Source organism: Coregonus lavaretus (genome assembly GCF_964263955.1).
Source record: "Coregonus lavaretus genome assembly, contig: HAP1_SCAFFOLD_317, whole genome shotgun sequence".
In the NCBI taxonomy this organism is placed as follows: Eukaryota; Metazoa; Chordata; class Actinopteri; order Salmoniformes; family Salmonidae; genus Coregonus; species Coregonus lavaretus.
Window position 1 is genome coordinate 507,997 of NW_028167105.1, and position 23,477 is coordinate 531,473.

The following is a 23,477-nucleotide window of genomic DNA, read 5'->3' on the forward strand; positions in this document are numbered from 1 at the left end:
TCTTCAGAACACCGTCATCACATTTACATACACCTTTAGCTTGAAGAGAAGACTACATTCATGAGGTAGTGAGTGTTCTTCAGAACACCGTCATCACATTTACATACACCTTTAGCTTGAAGAGAAGACTACATTCATGAGGTAGTGAGTGTTCTTCAGAACACCGTCATCACATTTACATACACCTTTAGCTTGAAGAGAAGACTACATTCATGAGGTAGTGAGTGTTCTTCAGAACACCGTCATCACATTTTCATACACCTTTAGCTTGAAGAGAAGACTACATTCATGAGGTAGTGAGTGTTCTTCAGAACACCGTCATCACATTTACATACACCTTTAGCTTGAAGAGAAGACTACATTCATGAGGTAGTGAGTGTTCTTCAGAACACCGTCATCACATTTTCATACACCTTTAGCTTGAAGAGAAGACTACATTCATGAGGTAGTGAGTGTTCTTCAGAACAACGTCATCACATTTACATACACCTTTAGCTTGAAGAGAAGACTACATTCATGAGGTAGTGAGTGTTCTTCAGAACACCGTCATCACATTTACATACACCTTTAGCTTGAAGAGAAGACTACATTCATGAGGTAGTGAGTGTTCTTCAGAACACCGTCATCACATTTACATACACCTTTAGCTTGAAGAGAAGACTACATTCATGAGGTAGTGAGTGTTCTTCAGAACACCGTCATCACATTTACATACACCTTTAGCTTGAAGAGAAGACTACACAAATTAACTCAATGAAACGCAACAACTACATTCATGAGATTTCAAGGTTAAAATCAAGAAATACACATTCTACTAATCTATTTTATTATTTTAATTTTTAAATATCAAAATCATATAATGACCATCTGACGGTTCATACAGTACTTGTATTCTATCAATCCAAATTATTAATAAAAATAGTAAATTGATTTTAGACATTCTTGAGAGGAAACTAAAACAAAAGTAGGCCTATTTTTCATATAAACATGATTTCATTACTAAAAATAAAAAACATAAGTGAGAACACAGTAGTTTCCATCCATCTTTAGCTTGAAAACTAGAACACAGATGAAGTCAACGAAACACAATAACTAAATTAAAGAGGTTTCAAGGTTAAAATCAAGAAATACACATTGGATTCATCAATTTAATCATTTACATGTTTTAAATATCCAAATCATATAATGAACATCTGAGGGTTCATACAGTACTTGTATTCCATCAATCCAAATTAAACTTTTTAAAATTGTAATTTGATTTTAGACGTGATCATGTCTCGAGAGGAAGAAACTCAAACAAAAGTAAGCCTATTTCTGAGTAAGATTTCATATTTTTTACATTTTAGCAGATGCTCTTATCCAGAGCCTTACAGTTAGTGAGTCAATACATTTTCATACTGGCCCCCCCGTGGGAAAAGAACCCACAACCTTGGCGTTGCAAGCGCCATGCTCTACCAACTAGGCTACAGGGGACAATATCATAAAAATATGATTTCATTTAAAAATAAATAAATAAGTCAGAACACAGCCTCTCTATTCTGTCATGTGATTTAAGGTCCTCTGTCCAGGAAAGTATGTTAAGATTTCTCTCCAGAGTGTATTCTCTTCTTATGTTTGTTCAGGCTTCCTAACTGGGTAAAACTCTTTTCACAATGGGAGCAGTGGTGCGGTTTCTCCCCTGTGTGCGTCCTCTCATGTGATTTTAGGTCATGTGATCGTGAAAATCTCTTTCCACACTGGGAACATTGGAAAGGCTTTTCTTCTGTGTGTATTATTTTATGGTTGTTCAGGCTCCCTAACTGGGTAAAACGCTTTCCACACTGGGCGCAGTGGTAAGGCTTTTCTCCAGAGTGTATTCTCTTATGTTTGTTCAGGCTCCCTAACTGGGTAAAACCCTTTCCACAATGAGAGCAGTGGTGTGGTTTATCCCCCGTGTGTGTCCTCTCATGTGATTTTAGTTCCTGTGATCGTGAAAATCTTTTTCCACACTGGGAACATTGAAAAGGCTTTTCGCCTGTGTGTTTCATCTCATGTTTTTTTAGATTCCCTAACTGGGTAAAATCCTTTCCACACAGGGCACAATGGTGTGGTTTCTCCCCTGTGTGCGTCCTCTCATGTGATTTTAGGTGCTGTAAACCTGAAAATCTCTTTCCACACTGGGAACATTGGAAAGGCTTTTCTCCTGTGTGTATTCCTTTATGCTTTTTCAGGCTCCCTAACTGGGTAAATCTCTTTCCACACTGGGAGCAGTGGTGTGGTTTCTCCCCAGTGTGTGTCCCCTCATGCTGTATAAGCTTCCATAACCACTTAAAACTCAAACTACACTGGGAGCAGTGGTGTCGTCTCACTGGTTTGGCCGTCTCTGGGTCTGGTTCCCCCGAAGAACTCTTCTTGCGTCTGTCAGAGTGAGAGTCTGGTCGCTCTCCTGCCAAAGACAGAGTATTTAGTTAAACAGAGAGATATCTAAATGAAATCTCCTGCTCTTCTTCCTATGAGGTTTAATCCAGACTAGATCCCTCATTATAAAACCGTAAATGTGGATCCTGGATGCTGATTGGTTGATAGTCATGATTCACGGGTAATCCCTGTAAGATGGGTCTAGAATGGTACATAAGGGGTTAAGTTAAGATGGGGCTAGAATGGAACATAAGGGGTTAAGTTAAGATGGGTCTAGAATGGTACATAAGGGGTTAAGTTAAGATGGGGCTAGAATGGTACATAAGGGGTCAAGTTAAGATGGGGCTAGAATGGTACATAAGGGGTTAAGATAAGATGGGGCTAGAATGGTACATAAGGGGTTAAGTTAAGATGGGGCTAGAATGGTACTTAAGGGGTTAAGTTTAGATGGGTCTAGAATGGTACATAAGGGGTTAAGTTAAGATGGGGCTAGAATGGTACATAAGGGGTTAAGTTAAGATGGGGCTAGAATGGTACATAAGGGTTTAAGTTAAGATGGGGCTAGAATGGTACATAAGGGGTTAAGTTAAGATGGGTCTAGAATGGTACATAAGGGGTTAAGTTAAGATGGGGCTAGATAGAATGGTACATAAGGGGTTAAGTTAAGATGGGGCTAGATAGAATGGTACATAAGGGGTTAAGTTAAGATGGGTCTAGAATGGTACATAAGGGGTTAAGATGGGTCTAGAATGGTACATAAGGGGTTAAGTTAAGATGGGTCTAGAATGGTACATAAGGGGTTAAGTTAAGATGGGTCTAGAATGGTACATACGGGGTTAAGATGGGTCTAGAATGGTACATAAGGGGTTAAGTTAAGATGGGTCTAGAATGGTACATACGGGGTTAAGATGGGTCTAGAATGGTACATAAGGGGTTAAGTTAAGATGGGTCTAGAATGGTACATAAGGGGTTAAGTTAAGATGGGTCTAGAATGGTACATAAGGGGTTAAGTTAAGATGGGTCTAGAATGGTACATAAGGGGTTAAGTTAAGATGGGTCTAGAATGGTACATAAGGGGTTAAGTTAAGATGGGGCTAGAATGGTACATAAGGGGTTAAGTTTAGATGGGGCTAGAATTGTACATAAGGGGTTAAGTTAAGATGGGGCTAGAATGGTACATAAGGGGTTAAGATAAGATGGGTCTAGAATGGTACATAAGGGGTTAAGATAAGATGGGGCTAGAATGGTACATAAGGGGTTAAGTTAAGATGGGGCTAGAATGGTACATAAGGGGTTAATTTAAGATGGGTCTAGAATGGTACATAAGGGGTTAAGTTAAGATGGGTCTAGAATGGTACATAAGGGGTTAATTTAAGATGGGGCTAGAATGGTACCTAAGGGGTTAAGTTAAGATGGGGCTAGAATGGTACATAAGGGGTTAAGTTAAGATGGGGCTAGAATGGTACATAAGGGGTTAAGTTAAGATGGGGCTAGAATGGTACATAAGGGGTTAATTTAAGATGGGTCTAGAATGGTACATAAGGGGTTAAGTTAAGATGGGTCTAGAATGGTACATAAGGGGTTAATTTAAGATGGGGCTAGAATGGTACCTAAGGGGTTAAGTTAAGATGGGGCTAGAATGGTACCTAAGGGGTTAAGTTAAGATGGGGCTAGAATGGTACATAAGGGGTTAAGTTAAGATGGGGCTAGAATGGTACATAAGGGGTTAAGGTAAGATAATAATAATAATAATAATATGCCATTTAGCAGACACTTTTATCCAAAGCGACTTACAGTCATGCGTGTATACATTTTTGTGTATGGGTGGTCTCGGGGATCGAACCCACTACCTTGGCGTTACAAGCGCCGTGCTCTACGGGGCTAGAATGGTACATAAGGGGTTAAGTTAAGATGGGGCTACCCTTGATATTTTGATTATAATAAATTGAAATGTTTGTTTTATTGGAGACTTCAGAAATACGTTCAAACAGTCCACGTGTTGAATTTCATTTGATATAATTCCCCAGAATCTAAATAGTTCCAGAATCTGAATAGTTCCAGAATCTGTATAGTTCCAGAATCTAAATAGTTCCAGAATCTAAATAGTTCCAGAATCTAAATAGTTCCAGAATCTGAATAGTTCCAGAATCTGTATAGTTCCAGAATCTGAATAGTTCCAGAATCTAAATAGTTCCAGAATCTGTATAGTTCCAGATTCTGAATAGTTCCAGAATCTAAATATTTCCAGAATCTAAATAGTTCCAGAATCTGTATAGTTCCAGAATCTGAATAGTTCCAGAATCTGAATAGTTCCAGATTCTAAATAGTTCCAGAATCTAAATATTTCCAGAATCTAAATAGTTCCAGAATCTGTATAGTTCCAGAATCTGAATAGTTCCAGAATCTGTATAGTTCCAGAATCTGTATAGTTCCAGAATCTGTATAGTTCCAGAATCTGAATAGTTCCAGAATCTGTATAGTTCCAGAATCTGAATAGTTCCAGAATCCGAATAGTTCCAGAATCTGAATAGTTCCATTCCTGATATTACTGCCAGTGTTTTATAATGGTTTCCCACCATGATATTGTGATATGTATTCCTGTCAGTCATTAACTTTGTATCTGTTGATTTGTGAATGCTGTACATGCTAGCTAGTGGCTGTACTTTTCTCTCTACATGTCGTCATTGGGCTAGCATGGCTATTCATGTCCCCTTTTATTGTTCATTTGTACTTTACAGAGGAGTTGGTGCTAGAGTTCTGCACGGGTCTAACAGACCCGGAATTCCTAGATCCGACCCGGGATCCGGGTCCTAAATTCTGACTTTTGTCTTGGATCTGATATAATTGCCACGAGTCTGGGGTATGTGCAATTAAAATGTATTTACCGACTGGACCCCTCCTGATGACCGCGTGGAGCTTGTTATCTGTGTCAGACCATTGCAACACCATAAAACGTACAGCTTATGTCCAGCTGAAACTGGTTCCGGCTGCTCACGTCACGTGCGCCTGCTGCTGAGGAGAGAGAGGGAGCGAGTGAACGGAGCCTTGGCCTAGGTTACTGTTCATTGCGAAGATGGAGGCCTTTTTCATTTAACTAAACGACAGTTAGAGGAGGAGTGAAAAGAAGTCTACAAGGGGAATGTTTTATTTTTTGTATTATTTATTTTTTTGTCATTTAGCAGACGCTTTTATCCAGAGCGACTTACAGGAGCAATTAGGGTTAAGTGCCTTGCTCAAGGGCACATCGACAGATTTTTCAATTCTTAGAAACGTTTTAGCTGATTATAGATGAGAAAACTTTGTTCAACTCGCTATTCAGGTTTGATGCAATTTCTCAAATTCGTATTATTTATTTTCGTATTTATGATTAGTTTTATTATTATTATTGTTATTGTAGGTCTATTTAAGAATCTAAACCAGTTCTTTATGTATGTTTTGTTTCATTTTGTAGAAATTCTTTCGTTGGCTAAATTAATTTCGAACTGTCTTTTGGACCCGTGAATATCTCTCTATTTTTTAAAATATATACTGTATGTTTTTGAAAGATTGTCTTTTTCTGACTACAACGACATACTTAGACAAAGACATTTGACAACTAAACATTTACTACAAACATTGCCATCCCACCTGCTCAGACCCACATGTTCCCACCATATCCACCCATCCTGTCTGTCTCACAATCAGATTTTCTCTCCTTCCTCATCCTTTGAATATCTCCAGTGCTTGTAATATTTTATGCCATATGGCTTCAAATTGAACAATTATTTTTCTCTCTGTAGCCCACATTTTGTTCAATATTTAGATAATAACGCATTTGATTCATCCACTGTCTTAACGATGGAGGGTCATTTGATTCATCCACTGTCTTAACGATGGAGGGTCATTTGATTCATCCACTGTCTGTCCCATATCTAGGAGATATAAGAAAACTCAGGAAATATTTTTGGACACATATTTAACCCCTTACTTCCATTTGTTTGTACGGGTTACCTTCAGACGAGGGGGTTGTGGAGCAAAACGGAAGAAAATAGTCCCTTTTCCATAATAGTTTTTTAGGCCAAACCGTTCGGACGCTACAGACGTTTCCGTGAGAAGATCGATTTTCGGGATGTATCATGGTCTGACAAACACCGCTGTAGCTCGGCCACCTTCCACCGCAGTAGCGGAAGGCCAACAGGCAGATGGGGTGGATTAAGACTCAGCCCATGCTGCGTCTCAATGTCTCTAGCTTCAACTGACGGATTTTGATGGAAATTATTTTTTATTATGTTACTTAGATTGACGCACGGGTGCGTCAATAAACTCTTAAGGATTTTAAATAACCTGTAGTAATTATTTTTTTATCATTTTAATCCAGATCAAAATTATCCTTCTTTGTCTTGATTCTGTGGTCCTCTGTAGCTCAGCTGGTAGAGCACGGCGCTTGTAACGCCAAGGTAGTGGGTTCAATCCCCGGGACCACCCATACACAAAAAAATGTATGCACGCATGACTGTAAATCGCTTTGGATAAAAGCGTCTGCTAAATGGCATATTATTATTATTATTATTCTGTCCACTTCATCATTTGAAGTCACACACGAGTTGTTTTATGCTTTTATGTGATGTCAAGCACAGACACTGAGTAAAGCACTACAGAAAGAGATATTCAGATGTTTACAAAGGTAGTGAAATATATAATGTGAAGCATTTGATCCATTAACGTTTTGTTGGCCGCCCCCCACTCTTTGTAGATTTAACAATTCCTACAGAACAACATATTAAAGTGTAGACCTTCATTAGAATGGCCCTTTAAAACCACACATCGGTTCAACAACTGCAGAGTTTGTGCTCCTGTTTTTAATATATTACTCACTGTTGTTAATCAGATCTCCAGTCTCTTCTTCTTCTTCCAATGTGACAGTAATCTCCCCCTCTTCCTTTATTCCAAAAATGTCTTCCTCTTCTTTCACTGCGACAGTCATCTCCCCCTCCTCCTCTTTCACTCTGAACGCGTCTTCCTCTTCTTTCACTGTAACATCCTCCTCCTCTTTCACTCTGAACGCGTCTTCCTCTTCTTTCACTGTAACATCCTCCTCCTCTTTCACTCTGAACGCGTCTTCCTCTTCTTTCACTGTAACATCCTCCTCCTCTTTCACTCTGAACGCGTCTCCCTCTTCTTTCACTGTAACATCCTCCTCCTCTTTCAATCTAAAAGCTTCTTCATCTTCGGTCAATTTAACGTCGTTCTCTTCTTCTTTCACGGTAACAGCCTCACCCTCTACTTGTTTTTTTACTGTGACATCCTCCTCTTCCTTCTCCTCTTTCACGACAATGTTCAGCCCCAGAGCTTCTTTCTCCGTCCAGCAGACCTCCTCTTCTTTAGCAGGAGGAGAGTAGCTTAGTGAGCTCATGGTCGGGGATGTTAGCTAGCTAGCTAGTTAGCATTAGTGACTAGGCTACTGCTAATTTACCCAGCCAGCTAGCTGACTAACAACAACGTAAATATTAAATTAAATGGGGTAACTAGCTAGTAGATACGACAAGTGTGTTTAAAACACAGTGGCTAATATACACCGAAAGCGTTTAAAGAGCTTCAATGTTTTTTTGGCTATGAAGCTACGGAGGTGATTGACTAGCTGTTGTTGTTGAAGAAGCGTCCCGTCCACTAGATTATACGTCACACTGGCAGCATCGCCTGAAACAGGCACATCGCCATCTGCTGGGTGGGGAGGGTAACACAGTCAAGGGAAATGTTCATTTTATTTTGAGACAAAAAGTTGATTTTTCATTTATTTCATTAAATAATATTATATTGAGACGTACAAAGAGAAGCATGTGTTGATTAATGAATATCTTTAATGAGTGAGAATTTAAAACAACCTACCATACTAAGGCAGCTAGGTCCAACCTGCTCCTACATGGTGTAACAGTACTGAGTAGGTCCAACCTGCTCCTACACGGTGTACCAGTACTGAGTAGGTCCAAACTGCTCCTACATGGTGTACCAGTACTGAGTAGGTCCAAACTGCTCCTACATGGTGTAACAGTACTGAGTAGGTCCAAACTGCTCCTACATGGTGTACCAGTACTGAGTAGGTCCAAACTGCTCCTACATGGTGTAACAGTACTGAGTAGGTCCAAACTGCTCCTACATGGTGTACCAGTACTGAGTAGGTCCAAACTGCTCCTACATGGTGTACCAGTACTGAGTAGGTCCAAACTGCTCCTGCATGGTGTAACAGTACTGAGTAGGTCCAAACTGTTTAGGACAAGTCTCTGAATGGCCCAGCCAGAGCCCAGAAATGAACCCGATCTAACATCTCTGGAGAGACCTGAAAACAGCTGTGCAGCGACTCTCCCCATCCAACCTGACAGAGCTTGAGAGGATCTGCAGAGAAGAATGTGAGAAACTCCCCAAATACAGGTGTGCCAAGCTTGTAGCGTCGTACCCAAGAAGACTCGAGGCTGTAATCGCTGCCAAAGGTGCTTCAACAAAGATCTCTCCAGAGATGTTCGATCAGGTTCAAGTCCGGGCTCTGGCTGGGCCACTCAAGGACATTCTGCCAAGGACAGCTGCCAAGCTCAACACTGACCCAGACACTAACTAATTTGCATGAGTATCAATGAGAGTGATCCCGGACGAGCCCCCACTTTATGTTACGAACCCCGTGGCTTTAAACGTCTAGGTTGGATGGACATGAGACCCGTAACATAATTCATGCAAATTATAAGCGTGACATGGAACAGTGAGAAATAAAACTACACCACAACCATAAACTACCGTCAAACATAAAAGGTTTATTGTTGAACACACGGTAAAGGTTTGGGAAAAAGGGCTGAGCAGGACCCAAGAAATGAAACAATAGTGTAAAACACCCCTAAACTGATCTTGCCTGCCTCAAGAACCGCTAAGCTACTGCTAATCATACAAAAATACAGTGGGTGGTCCGCTCAGGTCTAACTAGTGTTTTTAGACAGTTTTCTTCCTACGGGTAATGTACGCCCAAGGGCAACTTGCCTAAATTCCCCTTTTCCCAGAAACACACAAAGTTACCAAACAGAGTAACCAGCAAATGAGTGAGTAAACAAAACACAGGACACCACAGTATCCATACTCACATACGGAAATAGTCTCTAACAAAAAAAACAACTGACCGGCTTTTAAACAATGGGATGTGTGATGGAAAAACCAGTTACAGGTGGTGCAATGCAGAGGAATGTTCACTGATTGGTCCACCTTAGCAATCAGCAGACACCTCAACGACCACCAATCAGGAACATACAGGACACCTGTGATTAGGGCAGAAGGAGAGGAAAAACACAAAAAGACACAGGATACCTGTATCCGTAACAACTAACAAGGGGGAAACACATGAACTAATAGTACAGGTAGATAGCAATAAAAAAACAATGCTACAGAGACACAGAATAGGTTAGAGGAAAAACCAAAAAGAACTGGAGGAACTTATTCCGGAACTATCTGATGTTATCTATTAGACAGAGATAAAGCAAACTGGACGGAATATGGAGAAAAATGCACCAAACTCTCCCTGAATCTCCAACACAGAAAAAAACGCTACCAAAAAGAATGAGCAGAAACTCGTTACTAAAGAATCTACGATTCTCCGAATTATATTTTAAAGAGGAAACTAAATATTTTTCAGCAGATGTTTTTATTTTCCGTCTCATCCTCTGAACGACGATTACGGTAAAGGAATTTCTTTCCAAATAATTAAAAAAGGAAAATTAACAAATGCATAAAATGATCAGTGCGAAAGCCAAATGATGGAGGAATAACGTTTAGAGGCTATTAAATCCTTTCAGTCTGGCAAAACCCCAGGGCTTGATGGCACCAGGGCTAGATGGCACCAGGGCTAGATGGCACCAGGGCTTGATGGCACCAGGGCTTGATGGCACCAGGGCTTGATGGCACCAGGGCTAGATGGCACCAGGGCTAGATGGCACCAGGGCTAGATGGCACCAGGGCTTGATGGCACCAGGGCTAGATGGCACCAGGGCTTGATGGCACCAGGGCTAGATGGCACCAGGGCTTGATGGCACCAGGGCTTGATGGCACCAGGGCTAGATGGCACCAGGGCTTGATGGCACCAGGGCTTGATGGCACCAGGGCTAGATGGCACCAGGGCTACCAGGGCTTGATGGCACCAGGGCTAGATGGCACCAGGGCTTGATGGCACCAGGGCTAGATGGCACCAGGGCTACCAGGGCTAGATGGCACCAGGGCTTGATGGCACAGGGCTTGATGGCACCAGGGCTAGATGGCACCAGGGCTTGATGGCACCAGGGCTAGATGGCACCAGGGCTTGATGGCACCAGGGCTAGATGGCACCAGGGCTACCAGGGCTAGATGGCACCAGGGCTTGATGGCACAGGGCTTGATGGCACCAGGGCTAGATGGCACCAGGGCTTGATGGCACCAGGGCTAGATGGCACCAGGGCTAGATGGCACCAGGGCTTGATGGCACCAGGGCTAGATGGCACCAGGGCTTGATGGCACAGGGCTTGATGGCACAGGGCTTGATGGCACCAGGGCTTGATGGCACAGGGCTTGATGGCACCAGGGCTAGATGGCACCAGGGCTTGATGGCACCAGGGCTAGATGGCACCAGGGCTTGATGGCACCAGGGCTTGATGGCACCAGGGCTTGATGGCACCAGGGCTTGATGGCACAGGGCTTGATGGCACCAGGGCTTGATGGCACCAGGGCTTGATGGCACCAGGGCTTGATGGCACCAGGGCTTGATGGCACCAGGGCTTGATGGCATACCGGTAGAGGTATATCAAGCCTTTTTATATACTCAAAGCTCCTTTATTAGCTTGTTTTAACTCCTATAGAAATGGTAGTCTGACAGGTACTCAGCAGGAAGGTCTGATTTCACTATTAATAAAACAAGATCCAGATGGCAAAAAGTTATATTTTGGTTTCATCTGACCATATGACATTCTCCCAATCCTCTTCTGGATCATCCAAATGCACTCTAGCAAACTTCAGACGGGCCTGGACATGTACTGGTTTAAGCAGGGGGACACGTCTGGCACTGCAGGATTTGAGTCCCTGGCGGCGTAGTGTGTTACTGATGGTAGGCTTTGTTACTTTGGTCCCAGCTCTCTGCAGGTCATTCACTAGGTCCCCCCGTGTGGTACTGGGATTTTCGCTCACCGTTCTTGTGATCAATTTGACCCCACGGGGTGAGATCTTGCGTGGAGCCCCAGATCGAGGGAGATTATCAGTGGTCTTGTATGTCTTCCATTTCCTAATAATTGCTCCCACAGTTGATTTCTTCAAACCAAGCTGCTTACCTATTGCAGATTCAGTCTTCCCAGCCTGGTGCAGGTCTACAATTTTGTTTCTGGTGTCCTTTGACAGCTCTTTGGTCTTGGCCATAGTGGAGTTTGGAGTGTGACTGTTTGAGGTTGTGGACCGGTGTCTTTTATACTGATAAGTTCAAACAGGTGCCATTAATACAGGTAACGAGTGGAGGACAGAGGAGCCTCTTAAAGAAGAAGTTACAGGTCTGTGAGAGCCATAAATCTTGCTTGTTTGTAGGTGACCAAATACTTATTTTCCACCATAATTTGCAAATAAATTCATTAAAAATCCTACAATGTGATTTTCTGGATTTTTTTTTCAATTTGTCTGTCATAGTTGACGTGTACCTATGATGAAAATTACAGGCCTCTCTCATCTTTTTAAGTGGGAGAACTTGCACAATTGGTGGCTGACTAAATACTTGTTTTCCCCACTGTACATTACACCGGATTTAAGGTCTCACTGGCTGCCTGTGAGTTTTAGAATTAATTTAAAGATTATTCTATTGGTTTTTAAATCAATCCACGATTGTGCACCCCAATACACGTCAGAAATGCTTTTGAGTTATGTACCCAGTAGGTCCCTCAGGTCCTCTGGCACTGGCCTTTTTAACTATCCCAAAGCCCAGGACCAAGAGGCATGGAGAGGGAGCCTTTAGTTACTATGCCTCCCAGCCTCTGGAATAGCCTGCCAGAGAACCTGAGGGGGAACGAAACTGTGGACATATTTAAAAGAGATTTTAAGACACACCATTTTAGCTTTGCTTTTCCTCAGGGAGCTTTTTAGTCCTTCCTTTTCTTTAGTTATTCTTTAGTTTTTTATCTTATGTTTGTTGTGTAAATATTTCATTTTCATTTTTATTTTTTGTTCATTTTTTCTTCTTCTGTAAAGCACATTGATTGAAATGTGCTGTATAAATAAATCTTGATTTGATGTGAATGTAGGTAATGTGATCCTGAAAATATATTTCCACAATGGCAACAGCTTGTCTAACTGGGTAAAATTATTTCCACACTGGGAGCAATTGTGTGGTTTTTCCCCTGTGTGTGTAATTGTGTGGTTTTTTCCTCATGTGTGGGTCCTTTTATGTGATTTTAGGTCATATGATCGTGCATATCTCTTTCCACACAGGGTGCAATGGTAACGTTTCTCCCCTGTGTGCGTCCTCTCATGCGCCTTCATGTTATCTACCAACCTAAAGAATTTTCCACAATGGGAACAGGGGTAAGGCTTCTCTCCAGAGTGTATTTTCTTATGTTTGTTAAGGTTCCCTAACTGCAAAAAACACTTTCCACACTGGGAGCAACTGTGTGGTTTTTCCCCTGTGTGTGTCCTCTCATGTGATTTTAGGTCATGTGATCGTAAAAAACTAATTCCACACTGTGAGCAATGGTAAGATTTCTCCCCTGTATGTGTCCGCTCATGCTTTATTAGGTCAGATGATGTTGAAAATCTCTTTCCACACTTGGAGCAGTGGTAAGGCTTTTCTCCTGTGTGTTTCTTCTCATGATCTTTCAGGTTCCCTAACTTGGTAAAATCCTTTCCACACAGGGAGCAATGATAAGGTTTCTCCCCTGTGTGTGTCCTCTCATGCGACTTCAGGTTATCTGACAACCTAAAATTCTTTCCACAATGGGAACAGGAGTAAGGCTTCTCTCCAGAGTGTATTCTCTTATGTTTGTTCAGGTTCCCTAAATGGGAAAAAAGCTTTCCACACTGGGAGCAATTGTGTGGTTTTTCCCCTGTGTGTGTCCTCTCATGTGATTTTAGGTCATGTGATCGTGAGAATCTCTTTCCACACTGGGAGCAGTGGAAGGGCTTTTCTCCTGTGTGTTTCCTTTCATGTTCTTTTAGCTTCCATAACCACTTAAAACCCATATTACACTGGGAGCAGTGGTGTGGCATCGCTGGTTTGGACGTCTCTGGGTCTGGTTCCCCTGAAGGACTCTTTCTGCTGTCAGAGTGAGAGTCTGGTCTCTCTCCTGCCAAAGACAAAACAGAGTATTTAGTTAAACAGAGAGACCTGAATGACACCTCCATGATAAAACTGTTTTCCTATGAGGTTGAATCCAGACTAGATCCCTCATTATTTAACAAAATGTGGATCCTGGATTCTGATTGGTTGATAGCTGTTAGTTATTCACGTTAATCCCGGGTAATGCCTGTTAACTGTTCCATTTGAATCATTCCTACACATCCACTGTCCCACAGCCCTGCCAGGCAATTCATAAACTAATCTCCACTAGAAAGAATCATCTAGACATTATCACCCCATGCTTCCAGCCTAGCATTTGGTTTGTATGTAAAATAAAATATGTATAGAACTTATTTAGGTGATTTACTACTGAATATAAATATATGGAACATGTTTATATATTTATATGGAATCGCTTTAATTACTATAATGACACCTAGTGGCCAATTGTTGGTTTGCTACTAGAATGGTACATAAGGGGTTAAGTTAAGATGGGGCTAGAATGGTACATAAGGGGTTAAGTTAAGATGGGACTAGAATGGTACATAAGGGGTTAAGTTAAGATGGGGCTAGAATGGTACATAAGGGGTTAAGTTAAGATGGGACTAGAATGGTACATAAGGGGTTAAGTTAAGATGGAGCTAGAATGGTACATAAGGGGTTAAGTTAAGATGGGTCTAGAATGGTACATAAGGGGTTAAGTTAAGATGGGGCTAGAATGGTACATAATGGGGCTAGAATTGTAAATAAGGGGTTAAGTTAAGATGGGGCTAGAATGGTACCTAAGGGGTTAAGTTAAGATGGGGCTAGAATGGTACATAAGGGGTTACGTTAAGATGGGGCTAGAATGGTACATAAGGGGTTAAGTTAAGATGGGTCTAGAATTATTTATACCTTTTCACTTCTGGATTTATACCTTTGGATTTACCGTTTATTTCACCCTGATCATTTTAGTGCCCTTTTTGAGTTAGTTTTACCATCAATATCAACTGGGACCTGTTTTACCATCATTATCAATTGATCAACCAGTGTGTTTGGCTAGAAACTATACCAACAGAATGAACAACCAGTGTGTTTGGCTAGAAACTATACCAACAGAATGAACAACCAGTGTGCTTGGCTAGAAACTAAACCAATAGCGACTTACAGGAGCAATTAGGGTTAAGTGCCTTGCTCAAGGGCACGTCGGCAAATTTTTCACCGGCTCGGCTCGGGGATTAGAACCAGCGACTACAATGTGCGAACCCCCCGCCCAATCACCCATTATGTTTTTTTGTTTGTATTGTGCATGAAGAAATATGGAAAGTAAATCGTTCACCAAGAAACAAGCGTTAGACGAGACTTTGGGGCGGCAGGTAGCTTAGTGGTTAAGCGCGTTGTGCCAGTAACCGAAAGGTCGCTGGTTCTAATCCCCCCGAGCCGACTAGGTGAAAAATCTGCCGACGTGCCCCTTGAGCAAGGCACTTAACCCTAATTGCTCCTGTAAGTGGCTCTGGATAAGAGCGTCTGCTAAATGACGTAAATGTAAAATGTAAACGTTTGAAGAGCAGCGCTGATGCAAGAGATGATCTGGTCCAGACAGTTTTCTTATTATGATGAACTGGATGGAATATTGTGGAGGAATCGTAAAGGCGACTTTATAATTGTGATATTATGTCGATGTTGGCTATTTGGTTCATTGGAAAACATTTACTGTGTGGATAACAGTAACATCCAAGGCATATTTATTTTCTGTGTTGATTGCCTAAACTGTAAAGTCCCCAGCTAGTATTTACTATGTTGATACGATACGGGAGTCGTCTAGTCTCCAATAACTCTATTGGATGTGCTGTTATTATTTATTATGATACGGGAGTCGTCTAGTCTACAATAACTCTATTGGATGTGCTGTTATTATTTATTATGATACGGGAGTCGTCTAGTCTACAATAACTCTATTGGATGTGCTGTTATTATTTATTATGATACGGGAGTCGTCTAGTCTACAATAACTCTATTGGATGTGCTGTTATTATTTATTATGATACGGGAGTAGTCTAGTCTCCAATAACTCTATTGGATGTGCTGTTATTATTTATTATGATACGGGAGTCGTCTAGTCTCCAATAACTCTATTGGATGTGCTGTTATTATTTATTATGATACGGGAGTCGTCTAGTCTCCAATAACTCTATTGGATGTGCTGTTATTATTTATTTCATTGATAAATACAATTGTAAATGAAAATATACACATTTGGTGATAAACAGGCTATAACGTTGTTAACCCCTTCACACCTCCACCTACACCTCCACTGAGATAAACAGGCTATAACGTTGTCCCCCCATTCACACCTCCACCTCCACCTCCACTGAGATAAACAGGCTATAACGTTGTTAACCCCTTCACACCTCCACCTCCACCTCCACTGAGATAAACAGGCTATAACGTTGTCCCCCCATTCACACCTCCACCTCCACTGAGATAAACAGGGAAGGGGTAAGTTCATTTAGTGAAATGAAGGATTCTCATTTTGCAGCATTTTTACAATGTAGAACTAATTCCTAAATCGGTTTTTATTTCAGTCAAGAATATGAGCCAAACCAACCAACCACCCACACTGAGGTGGATCAGAGATGGTAACCTCCTCTTTACCAGGTGGATGGACACTACAGTACTACTGAGGTGGATCAGAGATGGTAACCTCTTCTATACCAGGTGGATGGACACTACAGTACTACTGAGGTTGATCAGAGATGGTAACCTCTTCTTTACCAGGTGGATGGACACTACAGTACTACTGAGGTGGATCAGAGATGGTAAACTCCTCTTTACCAGGTGGATGGACACTACAGTACTACTGAGGTGGATCAGAGATGGTAACCTCTTCTTTACCTGGTGGATGGACACTACAGTATTACTGAGGTGGATCAGAGATGGTAACCTCTTCTTTACCAGGTGGATGGACACTACAGTACTACTGAGGTGGATCAGAGATGGTAACCTCTTCTTTACCAGGTGGATGGACACTACAGTACTACTGAGGTTGATCAGAGATGGTAACCTCTTCTTTACCAGGTGGATGGACACTACAGTACTACTGAGGTGGATCAGAGATGGTAAACTCCTCTTTACCAGGTGGATGGACACTACAGTACTACTGAGGTGGATCAGAGATGGTAACCTCTTCTTTACCTGGTGGATGGACACTACAGTATTACTGAGGTGGATCAGAGATGGTAACCTCTTCTTTACCAGGTGGATGGACACTACAGTACTACTGAGGTGGATCAGAGATGGTAACCTCTTCTTTACCAGGTGGATGGACACTACAGTACTACTGAGGTGGATCAGAGATGGTAACCTCTTCTTTACCTGGTGGATGGACACTACAGTACTACTGAGGTGGATCAGAGATGGTAAACTCCTCTTTACCAGGTGGATGGACACTACAGTACTACTGAGGTGGATCAGAGATGGTAACCTCTTCTATACCAGGTGGATGGACACTACAGTACTACTGAGGTGGATCAGAGATGGTAACCTCCTCTTTACGTGGTGGATGGACACTACAGTACTACTGAGGTGGATCAGAGATGGTAACCTCTTTACCAGGTGGATGGACACTACAGTACTACTGAGGTGGATCAGAGATGGTAACCTCTTCTATACCAGGTGGATGGACACTACAGTACTACTGAGGTGGATCAGAGATGGTAACCTCTTTACCAGGTGGATGGACACTACAGTACTACTGAGGTGGATCAGAGATGGTAAACTCCTCTTTACCAGGTGGATGGACACTACAGTACTACTGAGGTGGATCAGAGATGGTAACCTCTTCTATACCAGGTGGATGGACACTACAGTACTACTGAGGTGGATCAGAGATGGTAACCTCTTTACCAGGTGGATGGACACTACAGTACTACTGAGGTGGATCAGAGATGGTAACCTCTTCTATACCAGGTGGATGGACACTACAGTACTACTGAGGTGGATCAGAGATGGTAACCTCTTTACCAGGTGGATGGACACTACAGTACTACTGAGGTGGATCAGAGATGGTAAACTCCTCTTTACCAGGTGGATGGACACTACAGTACTACTGAGGTGGATCAGAGATGGTAACCTCTTCTATACCAGGTGGATGGACACTACAGTACTACTGAGGTGGATCAGAGATGGTAAACTCCTCTTTACCAGGTGGATGGACACTACAGTACTACTGAGGTGGATCAGAGATGGTAACCTCTTCTTTACCTGGTGGATGGACACTACAGTACTACTGAGGTGGATCAGAGATGGTAACCTCTTCTTTACCAGGTGGATGGACACTACAGTACTACTGAGGTGGATCAGAGATGGTAACCTCTTTACCTGGTGGATGGACACTACAGTACTACTGAGGTGGATCAGAGATGGTAACCTCTTTACCTGGTGGATGGACACTACAGTACTACTGAGGTGGATCAGAGATGGTAACCTCTTCTATACCAGGTGGATGGACACTACAGTTCTACTGAGGTGGATCAGAGATGGTAACCTCTTTACCTGGTGGATGGACACTACAGTACTACTGAGGTGGATCAGAGATGGTAACCTCTTCTTTACCAGGTGGATGGACACTACAGTACTACTGAGGTGGATCAGAGATGGTAACCTCTATACCAGGTGGATGGACACTACAGTACTACTGAGGTGGATCAGAGATGGTAACCTCTTCTATACCAGGTGGATGGACACTACAGTACTACTGAGGTGGATCAGAGATGGTAACCTCCTCTTTACCAGGTGGATGGACACTACAGTACTACTGAGGTGGATCAGAGATGGTAACCTCCTCTTTACCAGGTGGATGGACACTACAGTACTACTGAGGTGGATCAGAGATGGTAACCTCCTCTTTACCAGGTGGATGGACACTACAGTACTACTGAGGTGGATCAGAGATGGTAACCTCCTCTTTACCAGGTGGATGGATACTACAGTACTACTGAGGTGGATCAGAGATGGTAACATCTTCTATACCAGGTGGATGGACACTACAGTACTACTGAGGTGGATCAGAGATGGTAACCTCTTCTTTACCAGGTGGATGGACACTACAGTACTACTGAGGTGGATCAGAGATGGTAACCTCTTCTTTACCAGGTGGATGGACACTACAGTACTACTGAGGTGGATCAGAGATGGTAACCTCTTCTTTACCAGGTGGATGGACACTACAGTACTACTGAGGTGGATCAGAGATGGTAACCTCCTCTTTACCTGGTGGATGGACACTACAGTTATACTGAGGTGGATCAGAGATGGTAACCTCCTCTTTACCTGGTGGATGGACACTACAGTACTACTGAGGTGGATCAGAGATGGTAAACTCCTCTTTACCAGGTGGATGGACACTACAGTACTACTGAGGTGGATCAGAGATGGTAACCTCTTCTTTACCTGGTGGATGGACACTACAGTACTACTGAGGTGGATCAGAGATGGTAACCTCCTCTTTACCAGGTGGATGGACACTACAGTACTACTGAGGTGGATCAGAGATGGTAACATCTTTACCAGGTGGATGGACACTACAGTACTACTGAGGTGGATCAGAGATGGTAACCTCTTCTTTACCAGGTGGATGGACACTACAGTACTACTGAGGTGGATCAGAGATGGTAACCTCTTCTTTACCAGGTGGATGGACACTACAGTACTACTGAGGTGGATCAGAGATGGTAACCTCCTCTTTACCAGGTGGATGTACACTACAGTACTACTGAGGTGGATCAGAGATGGTAACCTCCTCTTTACCTGGTGGATGGACACTACAGTACTACTGAGGTGGATCAGAGATGGTAACCTCTTCTTTACCAGGTGGATGGACACTACAGTACTACTGAGGTGGATCAGAGATGGTAACCTCTTCTTTACCAGGTGGATGGACACTACAGTACTACTGAGGTGGTTCAGAGATGGTAACCTCTTCTATACCAGGTGGATGGACACTACAGTACTACTGAGGTGGATCAGAGATGGTAACCTCCTCTTTACCAGTTGGATGGACACTACAGTACTACTGAGGTGGATCAGAGATGGTAACCTCTTTACCAGGTGGATGGACACTACAGTACTACTGAGGTGGATCAGAGATGGTAACCTCCTCTTTACCAGGTGGATGGACACTACAGTACTACTGAGGTGGATCAGAGATGGTAACCTCTTCTATACCAGGTGGATGGACACTACAGTACTACTGAGGTGGATCAGAGATGGTAACCTCTTCTTTACCAGGTGGATGGACACTACAGTACTACTGAGGTGGATCAGAGATGGTAACCTCTTCTATACCAGGTGGATGGACACTACAGTACTACTGAGGTGGATCAGAGATGGTAACCTCTTTACCAGGTGGATGGACACTACAGTACTACTGAGGTGGATCAGAGATGGTAAACTCCTCTTTACCAGGTGGATGGACACTACAGTACTACTGAGGTGGATCAGAGATGGTAACCTCTTCTATACCAGGTGGATGGACACTACAGTACTACTGAGGTGGATCAGAGATGGTAACCTCTTTACCAGGTGGATGGACACTACAGTACTACTGAGGTGGATCAGAGATGGTAACCTCTTCTATACCAGGTGGATGGACACTACAGTACTACTGAGGTGGATCAGAGATGGTAACCTCTTTACCAGGTGGATGGACACTACAGTACTACTGAGGTGGATCAGAGATGGTAAACTCCTCTTTACCAGGTGGATGGACACTACAGTACTACTGAGGTGGATCAGAGATGGTAACCTCTTCTATACCAGGTGGATGGACACTACAGTACTACTGAGGTGGATCAGAGATGGTAACCTCTTTACCTGGTGGATGGACACTACAGTACTACTGAGGTGGATCAGAGATGGTAACCTCTTCTTTACCAGGTGGATGGACACTACAGTACTACTGAGGTGGATCAGAGATGGTAACCTCTTTACCTGGTGGATGGACACTACAGTACTACTGAGGTGGATCAGAGATGGTAACCTCTTTACCTGGTGGATGGACACTACAGTACTACTGAGGTGGATCAGAGATGGTAACCTCTTTACCTGGTGGATGGACACTACAGTACTACTGAGGTGGATCAGAGATGGTAACCTCTTCAATACCAGGTGGATGGACACTACAGTTCTACTGAGGTGGATCAGAGATGGTAACCTCTTTACATGGTGGATGGACACTACAGTACTACTGAGGTGGATCAGAGATGGTAACCTCTTCTTTACCAGGTGGATGGACACTACAGTACTACTGAGGTGGATCAGAGATGGTAACCTCTATACCAGGTGGATGGACACTACAGTACTACTGAGGTGGATCAGAGATGGTAACCTCTTCTATACCAGGTGGATGGACACTACAGTACTACTGAGGTGGATCAGAGATGGTAACCTCCTCTTTACCAGGTGGATGGACACTACAGTACTACTGAGGTGGATCAGAGATGGTAACCTCCTCTTTACCAGGTGGATGGACACTACAGTACTACTGAGGTGGATCAGAGATGGTAACCTCCTCTTTACCAGGTGGATGGACACTACAGTACTACTGAGGTGGATCAGAGATGGTAACCTCCTCTTTACCAGGTGGATGGATACTACAGTACTACTGAGGTGGATCAGAGATGGTAACATCTTCTATACCAGGTGGATGGACACTACAGTACTACTGAGGTTGATCAGAGATGGTAACCTCTTCTTTACCAGGTGGATGGACACTACAGTACTACTGAGGTGGATCAGAGATGGTAACCTCTTCTTTACCAGGTGGATGGACACTACAGTACTACTGAGGTGGATCAGAGATGGTAACCTCTTCTTTACCAGGTGGATGGACACTACAGTACTACTGAGGTGGATCAGAGATGGTAACCTCCTCTTTACCTGGTGGATGGACACTACAGTTATACTGAGGTGGATCAGAGATGGTAACCTCCTCTTTACCTGGTGGATGGACACTACAGTTATACTGAGGTGGATCAGAGATGGTAACCTCTTCTTTACCAGGTGGATGGACACTACAGTACTACTGAGGTGGATCAGAGATGGTAACCTCTTTACCAGGTGGATGGACACTACAGTACTACTGAGGTGGATCAGAGATGGTAACCTCTATACCAGGTGGATTGACACTACAGTTCTACTGAGGTGGATCAGAGATGGTAACCTCTTCATTACCAGGTGGATGGACACTACAGTACTACTGAGGTGGATCAGAGATGGTAAACTCCTCTTTACCAGGTGGATGGACACTACAGTACTACTGAGGTGGATCAGAGATGGTAACCTCTTCTTTACCTGGTGGATGGACACTACAGTACTACTGAGGTGGATCAGAGATGGTAACCTCCTCTTTACCAGGTGGATGGACACTACAGTACTACTGAGGTGGATCAGAGATGGTAACATCTTTACCAGGTGGATGGACACTACAGTACTACTGAGGTGGATCAGAGATGGTAACCTCTTCTTTACCAGGTGGATGGACACTACAGTACTACTGAGGTGGATCAGAGATGGTAACCTCTTCTTTACCAGGTGGATGGACACTACAGTACTACTGAGGTGGATCAGAGATGGTAACCTCCTCTTTACCAGGTGGATGGACACTACAGTACTACTGAGGTGGATCAGAGATGGTAACCTCTTTACCTGGTGGATGTACACTACAGTACTACTGAGGTGGATCAGAGATGGTAACCTCCTCTTTACCTGGTGGATGGACACTACAGTACTACTGAGGTGGATCAGAGATGGTAACCTCTTCTTTACCAGGTGGATGGACACTACAGTACTACTGAGGTGGATCAGAGATGGTAACCTCTTCTTTACCAGGTGGATGGACACTACAGTACTACTGAGGTGGTTCAGAGATGGTAACCTCCTCTTTACCAGTTGGATGGACACTACAGTACTACTGAGGTGGATCAGAGATGGTAACCTCTTTACCAGGTGGATGGACACTACAGTACTACTGAGGTGGATCAGAGATGGTAACCTCCTCTTTACCAGGTGGATGGACACTACAGTACTACTGAGGTGGATCAGAGATGGTAACCTCTTCTATACCAGGTGGATGGACACTACAGTACTACTGAGGTGGATCAGAGATGGTAACCTCTTCTTTACCAGGTGGATGGACACTACAGTACTACTGAGGTGGATCAGAGATGGTAAACTCCTCTTTACCAGGTGGATGGACACTACAGTACTACTGAGGTGGATCAGAGATGGTAACCTCTTTACCAGGTGCATGGACACTACAGTACTACTGAGGTTGATCAGAGATGGTAACCTCTTCTTTACCAGGTGGATGGACACTACAGTACTACTGAGGTGGATCAGAGATGGTAACCTCTTCTTTACCAGGTGGATGGACACTACAGTACTACTGAGGTGGATCAGAGATGGTAACCTCTTTACCTGGTGGATGGACACTACAGTACTACTGAGGTGGATCAGAGATGGTAACCTCCTCTTTACCAGGTGGATGGACACTACAGTACTACTGAGGTGGATCAGAGATGGTAACCTCCTCTTTACCAGGTGGATGGACACTACAGTACTACTGAGATGGATCAGAGATGGTAACCTCCTCTTTACCAGGTGGATGGACACTACAGTACTACTGAGATGGATCAGAGATGGTAACCTCCTCTTTACCAGGTGGATGGACACTACAGTACTACTGAGGTGGATCAGAGATGGTAACCTCTTCTTTACCAGGTGGATGGACACTACAGTACTACTGAGGTGGATC

General features: G+C 43.2%; 1 protein-coding gene across 1 annotated transcript; it reads right to left on the reverse strand.

Annotated features, from left to right (window-relative positions):
* Positions 1-1,105: 1,105 nt before the first annotated feature.
* Positions 1,106-8,021, reverse strand: LOC311113864 (uncharacterized protein). The gene is made up of 2 exons (XM_084189152.1): positions 7,252-8,021; positions 1,106-2,425 (listed from the first exon to the last, which is right to left on the reverse strand). The coding sequence occupies exons 1-2, from the start codon at positions 7,787-7,789 to the stop codon at positions 1,578-1,580; spliced, it is 1,386 nt and encodes a 461-aa protein (XP_084045278.1). The 5' UTR covers positions 7,790-8,021; the 3' UTR covers positions 1,106-1,577.
* Between the last annotated feature and the right edge of the window lie 15,456 nt (positions 8,022-23,477).

Coding starts and splice junctions, on each gene's coding strand:
- LOC311113864 (XM_084189152.1), bottom strand. CDS start 7,789: ATGAGCTCACTAAGCTACTCTCCTCCTGCTAAAGAAGAGGAGGTCTGC. Junction 2,426..7,251: donor TGGAGATCTGATTAACAACA/GTGAGTAATATA, acceptor TGTCTTTGGCAG/GAGAGCGACCAGACTCTCAC.